Genomic DNA, 6,011 nt, shown 5'->3' with positions numbered 1-6,011 from the left:
TTTCCTCAAGGCAAATCAAAAGTTAGGAAGTAGGTCCTTGGCCTAGCCACCCTTTTGCCAGTTATAACTCTGGGGTGAATTGGGGCAACTTGTTTGAGTGAGGTCCTCCTGCCAAATGGGATAAGGAACACGATTTGCCTGGTCTTCAGTCAAAGGCTGGAACAGAGGAGTCCAAGGCAGAAGTTAGTTTCTGGGCTCAATGGGAAGTATTGTACCAAAGCTGGGACGCTTGCGTCTGCCAGGAGCGGGAGTTAGTCCTCCGCCGGCCAGCGCCAGCGTCCAGCCAGCATCTGCCGCGCAGCGGAGGGCAGGCCATTTGGACAGTACGCTGCAAGGTCGTACGAGCAGGAAGCATCTCGGAGACGGCAGAACGGTTTGGGTACAAGATACCCGGGGCTGAGTCACCTCAGGCACCGCGGCTCACTTGGGGCAAAGGCAAATCAGCGCATTTACAATACTTGCTTTTGCAAGGGAAAATGTTGCCCTGAAACACCTCATTGGGGGAATTGGAAAGGTTTTTTTTTTGTTTTTTTTTTTTTTTTTTTTAAATCTAGTTCCCCTCTGACGATCGGGAGAGACAGACACTATATGTGATGAGCTAGCGAAAATGGAGGTAGGAGCCGCCCTCACAAAGCGTTGGTCATTGTAATGAGCAAGGACAGGAACACTAACTCCAAGGTCATGCTGCTTTCACAATGCTCCCTCTGTGGTCTCAATCCACGGGTCTGAGCAGAGGCCCCGCGCTCCAGGCCGAGGCTGGGCGGAAAAGCCTGCGGTCCGCAGTGTCTCGGTGGCGAGCGGTCCCTTTAATAGGCGGGGCCGGAACCTTCCGGAGTTCCCTACTTTGTACGTACGTGTCGGGGGTGGGGTTCCCGAGCAGCCCTTGCAGCATGGCCGCCGGGACCGCCGCCGCGTTAGCGTTTTTAAGTCAGGAGAGCCGAGTCCGAGCCGGGGGTGTTGGGGGGCTGCGGGCCCCGGCTCCAGTCACTATGGACAGTTTTTTCTTCGGTATTGAGAAAAGAGGGGATGAGGGTAGTCCTGGGGCGGTAAGAGGAAGGCCTAGGCAACAGGAATGCCTATGGATGCGCTCCGCGGTTGAGGTCGAAGGGTGGGCTCGCACGCGGTAGCTGAAGCGGAAGTGGTGGTGGCGAGACCCCCTGCCCAGATGTACGGGGCGTGGCCCGGGGCTGAGCGCCCCCGTTCTCCCCTGAGTTCCGAAGACGTGGGCGTGTAGATGCTGGTCTATCGGCTGCACGTGATGGAGGTTTGGTGAAACGCTCTCCCTTCCCCCACATACATGTACACTCACACTATTATCTCTTCCAGGATGTGAGCTCTCCGGCCACACCCGCTCTTTCACCTTCAAGGTAGAGGAAGAGGATGATGCAGAGCACGTGCTGGCTTTGACCATGGTGAGGGGTAGGGAAGGAAGGGTATTGGTGAATAGCTAAACTTGAGCAGGCAACTGATGCATCTACCTGTATTCCATCCCCAAACTCCCTTTTGCTGGGAGTCACCGCCTCTGCCCGACCTCCCAATGGCCCGCTCCCTTCGCGAGGTAATTCAGGGACCCCGAGGCTCAGAAAGTTCTAGGGTAGATGCCTCCACAGTGGTGTCAATACTTGCTTGGGGAGACCCCAAGGTCTTGTGTACCTTTCCCAGCTCTGCCTCACTGAGGGGGCCAAAGATGAGTGTAATGTGGTAGAAGTTGTGGCCCGGAACCATGACCACCAGGAGATTGCAGTCCCTGTGGCCAACCTCAAGTTGTCCTGCCAACCCATGGTGAGTTCCCTGGCTGTACCCTTCCGGGGTGGGGGAGAGCAGAGGTGGGCCAGGCCTTCATCCCTGTCTTCCTCCCAGCTCAGTTTGGATGACTTCCAGCTCCAACCTCCTGTAACCTTCCGCCTGAAGTCAGGTTCTGGTCCTGTGCGGATCACTGGCCGCCACCAGATTGGTGAGAGTTCTCTCCCTTGCCTCCAGTGGACTCTCCATCAGGTGTCCCCAGACTCACACTCTTTCCCCATCCCAGCCTCATATCCCTGTGTAGCTGCCATCCAGGTTCTACATGATGTGCCCTCCCCTCTCTGTCTTACTCATGCCTCTTTTATGGGACCTTCCTCAGCTTCTCCAGCTCCAGTGATGTGTGATCCTTTGGCTCTTTGTTACCCAGTTTAGTATCTGAGGTTCTTCCCATCTAGACCATACTCTGGGAGGTCAGGGCCCTGCAATCCTAACACCACAGTGGATGAATAAATGACATGTGATATGAAAGGGGTCTGGCTTTAACCTTGTCTCCCTTCCTTTACTATCTGTGTGTACACCAGTTACTGTAAGCAATGATGTTTCTGACGAAGAAGAGAGTGGAGAAGAGGGGAGTGAGGAGGAGGAAGCTGAGTTGTGCCCCATCCTTCCGGCCAAGAAGCAGAAGGGCAAGCCCTAGCCTTTCTTGGTGAGTGGGAGCGGAGGGTGCCCAGCAGGGGCTGGGGTAGCAGGAGGACCAGGCAAGGGCCTAGATGCTGATCCCGTCCTTGCTCTCCTCAGGTCAGCTAGCTGCCTGCCATGCATGCCATACACCATGCTGCTGTACAAGTATCAAGAATTTTAAATGTCTTCATTCAAAAGGGAGGGTAGGGTGGGAGGTCTTGGGCTGGTGGTAGGAAAAAGGGGGTCCCATTCTCCATAGGGTGCTGGTGTTCTTCTAACTTTATACCATACCTGGATGTTCCCTTTTCTCCAGAAGTGGGAGGAACTCTGAACTGTCCTGATCCTCTCTCCGCACTTGTCTTTGAGGTTGGAGGTCAGCATCCAAAGCTCAGGATTAAACGTTTTACACATTTTTTACATTTTGGATAAATGGTAAAATAAAGTGTAGAGTTTTTTTGTTTTGTTTTCTTTTGTGTGTGTGTGTGTGTGTGTGTGTTTTGCAATTCATGTGTGTTTCTTTCCCTGCTGGGGTGGCATTCCCCTAGGGACCACCAGGTGGCACTGTGGCAGCACTGAGGGTAGCCCCAGACCTGGGGGAGGGTGAGGAAATGTGGGATACTGCTATCCCCAGGCCAGGCTCAGGCCCAAACTGCCTTGCCAGAAGAGGACCTCCCAACACCAAGCCCATTCCCAGCTCCTACAGGTGGGGGAGGGCCATCCCAGGAGGTTATCACCATCCAAACAAGGGGTCTGGGCCTCTGTCAGCACTCAGGCTGATGGGCAGGGGGGCAGATAAGGGGGTTTAAGCAGCCAGAGGAATGTGCATCTCTAGCCCCATGAGGGGGCTCTGGGTAGGGAGGAGGCAAGTCTTTGCTCCTTCCAGTCTTGCAGGCTGTCTCTGAGCTGCTGTGGGGCCTTAGAAACCTGATTCCATGGGCCAGATGGAGGGGGCTGACCAGATTGGGTGACAGGGAAACCAGAATCCGGGTGGCCTGGCATATGGGGGCAGAGAGGAGCCCCTGGGATTCAGTCTCCTGGGTTAAGGGGTTTCTGCCCCCCTACACACACACTGCCTGGTCTGGGGTCTCCGGTGCCTGGAATCAGGTGGTTCTTGGGCTTGGCTGCTGCTGTGCCAGGAAGAGAAAGGGATGTATGTGTATGTGACCAACTCTGGGGTCAGCAGTTCAGCAGCTGTGTTGATGAGGTGGGGTGTCTCAATGCCCACAAACAAACAAACAAATAAAAGGTTACCCCCTGGGATAGCCTGGGGCCAGACATGCTGAGGATGGACAGAGAACAGTGCCTATGGGGGGGGGGGGGCAGCCCACTCCCTCCCACAATGAATTGAGCAAGTAGGAGGGGTCCCTAGATAACTGGAAGGGGCTGGTGGTATTGGGCCAGCTAGGTAACCTTTGGAGAGGATGTCCTTGGAAAGCACTCCCTCTTCAGTATATCTCTAGAAGAGGTTTCCTGCTCTCTGTGGTGAGGAGCAAAAAGGTCCAGTTTTTAACCTCCCTTTTTCCTTAAGTTGAGGATTAAGGAAGATGATCCCTCTGGGGTTTGTTTGGTTGCTGTTGTTTTTCAGTGATCAGGGTCACGGGCCCCTTTCTCATCGCCAGGAGGACTTCCCTGAAGTGCTTCCACCAAGAACCAGGGTGGAGGGGGGCAGCCAGGCTTGAAACGGACGACCATTCACCTTCCCGCAGCACGGGGTAGAGAAAGGGGGAAGGGGAAGCTGGCGCCCTCTGGTGGGCGACGTTGAGACCGCCCGTGGCTCTGTCGCTGCCCCACGTCGCCTCTTCAGCGGCTTTAGGCATGCAGGAGCTCCCTGCGCGGGTTTAGGCGGAAGGCCAGGGAATAAATAAGGCTGACTCAGTTCATTCATTCATTCATTCATTCATTCATTCATTCATTCATCAGTCACTGGAAGGGTGCTTCCCCACTGCCTCTCGCCCATAGCCTCCAAAGTCCTCGGCACGTTCAAGGTTGGAGGCGCTGGAGACCCGCTGGGTGCCGGAAGAAAGTCGTCTGGGGGGCACTGGGAGGCCGACCCAGCTACCCCCTGCGCGTGGCTCCCCCCCAATATTCCCCTCCCGCCCCCATGGCTGATAGCTCACTGCGTGTCTTGACTGTTGTCTTGGTGGGTCTCCGAGAGTCCCTGGCCAGCACTGAGCGAGCTCCTGCCTGCAATGAGGGCCCAATCCATATCTGCCCTTTCGTCCAGGAGTTTCCCGGCCAGACTAGGCACCCCTCAGGTAGTGCTAGGAATTTCTTTTTTCCTCCTTCCTCTCCCCGGGGCTCTCCTCGATCCCCCTTCTACACCCTCAGCGCACAGTGGGAGCGCTGCCGATTCACTCCGGCCAGGGAGCGCTGAGGCAGGAAGGTGTACACCGGGGTCCACAGACCGCTACAGGAAAGGCAGGCCTGTCTTTGGTGGGGAGAAGGGGGACGACTCCCAGAAGGCGTCCGCAGCGCTTAACGCAGTCTCCAGGATTTGCATTTGAACGGTCAGCGGAGAGTCCGCGGCGCTTTGAACACCTGGCGCACGGAGCGAGTGGCAGCCCGGGCGGCCGTGCAATCTGGTGTGGATTTGAGGGGCCTGAGGAGGGCCGGGGGCGAGGGATGCGCTTGGAAAGAGCCTGAAGGTGTGTGTTTGGGTCTCTACGAGGGCGTGTTTGCGGAGAGAAGCTGTTTGTGTTGGTGAGGAGTGTGTGTTTGTGTTTGTAGGAGGCGAGAGTGTGTGTGTGTGTGTGTGTGTTTGTGTTTGCTAAGTGTGGGGGCAGCGGGGGAAGGCGGCCGGGCTGTCACTCAGCGATCAGGTTGACAAGCGCTCCCTCATCAGGGCCAGGGAGCTCTGATTGCAGATTCGAAGAAACAAAATAGCAATTGTAATTACGGGGCTTTGATAAGATAAAGGAAGAAGCAAGCTGGCTGGGAGGCGAGCAAGCGAGTGAGGGAGGGAGAGAGCGGCCTGCTGGGGCCCTGAAGGAATATTTTTGCATCTGTCACTCAAGAGTGTGCCCAGACACTACCTGGGGCTGGATGCGAGCGTGTCCCCATATGCCCCCCTCTAGAGACATAGGCTTTTGGGGAGATTAAAAGAATCTCCCCAAACTGACCAGGATCAAGTTCAGGGGAAATTCTCCAAATGTAAAGGAATTCTGGTCCTGTACAAGCAGGCTCTTTGGTAGAGGTTAAGAGTAGGACTAAAACCCTGACCTCCACACCTTTAGGCCCCATCTTCTCTGGGAGAGAGAGAGAAGGGTGGGCTATGATCATCGAGGTTCGGCCCAGGGCCTTCAGAACCTTCTGGGGACTCCAGAAGCCAGGTTGGACCGTGGGCCCATCCAGGCGCTCTGGCTTCCACCCTTATTCCAGGGAAGGCTGGTGCCCAGAGTGACTCTGACTGTGACTCCAGAGCTATGCACAGCCCACTGAGGACGGGCTGAACGCCTGGGTCCTGCTCCCTGATCTCATCAGTCCCCGTTCAGAGAGCTCGGTCCCTGATGGGGACAAAGCTGTTCAGATTCTCTGCTCTCCATCTCTCCATTCATTCATTCCTTAAATGTATGCAAATAAACTTTTTC

General features: G+C 55.6%; 1 protein-coding gene across 2 annotated transcripts; it reads left to right on the top strand.

Annotated features, from left to right (window-relative positions):
* The first annotated feature begins 871 nt into the window (after positions 1–871).
* NPM3 (nucleophosmin/nucleoplasmin 3) lies at positions 872–2,828 on the top strand. Of its 2 annotated transcripts, none has more exons than XM_054581733.1 (6): positions 872–1,008; positions 1,327–1,412; positions 1,663–1,782; positions 1,861–1,954; positions 2,325–2,449; positions 2,738–2,828. In XM_054581733.1, exons 1-5 carry the CDS (start codon positions 891–893, stop codon positions 2,438–2,440), a joined length of 534 nt encoding a protein of 177 aa, XP_054437708.1. In that variant the 5' UTR covers positions 872–890; the 3' UTR covers positions 2,441–2,449; positions 2,738–2,828. The 2 variants fall into 2 exon arrangements, with proteins under 2 accessions (XP_054437708.1, XP_054437707.1); XM_054581732.1 differs by lacking the exon at positions 2,738–2,828 and adding an exon at positions 2,542–2,641.
* Positions 2,829–6,011: the final 3,183 nt, after the last annotated feature.

The sequence above is a fragment of the Pteronotus mesoamericanus genome, unplaced genomic scaffold (genome assembly GCF_021234165.1).
Source record: "Pteronotus mesoamericanus isolate MK-2021 breed Mesoamerican mustached bat unplaced genomic scaffold, CSHL_Meso_final contig_657, whole genome shotgun sequence".
Taxonomy (NCBI): domain Eukaryota; kingdom Metazoa; phylum Chordata; class Mammalia; order Chiroptera; family Mormoopidae; genus Pteronotus; species Pteronotus mesoamericanus.
The sequence above is the reverse complement of the archived record's forward strand: the minus strand, read 5'-3'. Positions and strand labels throughout refer to the sequence as shown.

Coding starts and splice junctions, on each gene's coding strand:
- NPM3 (XM_054581733.1), top strand. CDS start 891: ATGGCCGCCGGGACCGCCGCCGCGTTAGCGTTTTTAAGTCAGGAGAGC. Junction 1,009..1,326: donor TATGGACAGTTTTTTCTTCG/GTATTGAGAAAA, acceptor TATCTCTTCCAG/GATGTGAGCTCTCCGGCCAC. Junction 1,413..1,662: donor ACGTGCTGGCTTTGACCATG/GTGAGGGGTAGG, acceptor TACCTTTCCCAG/CTCTGCCTCACTGAGGGGGC.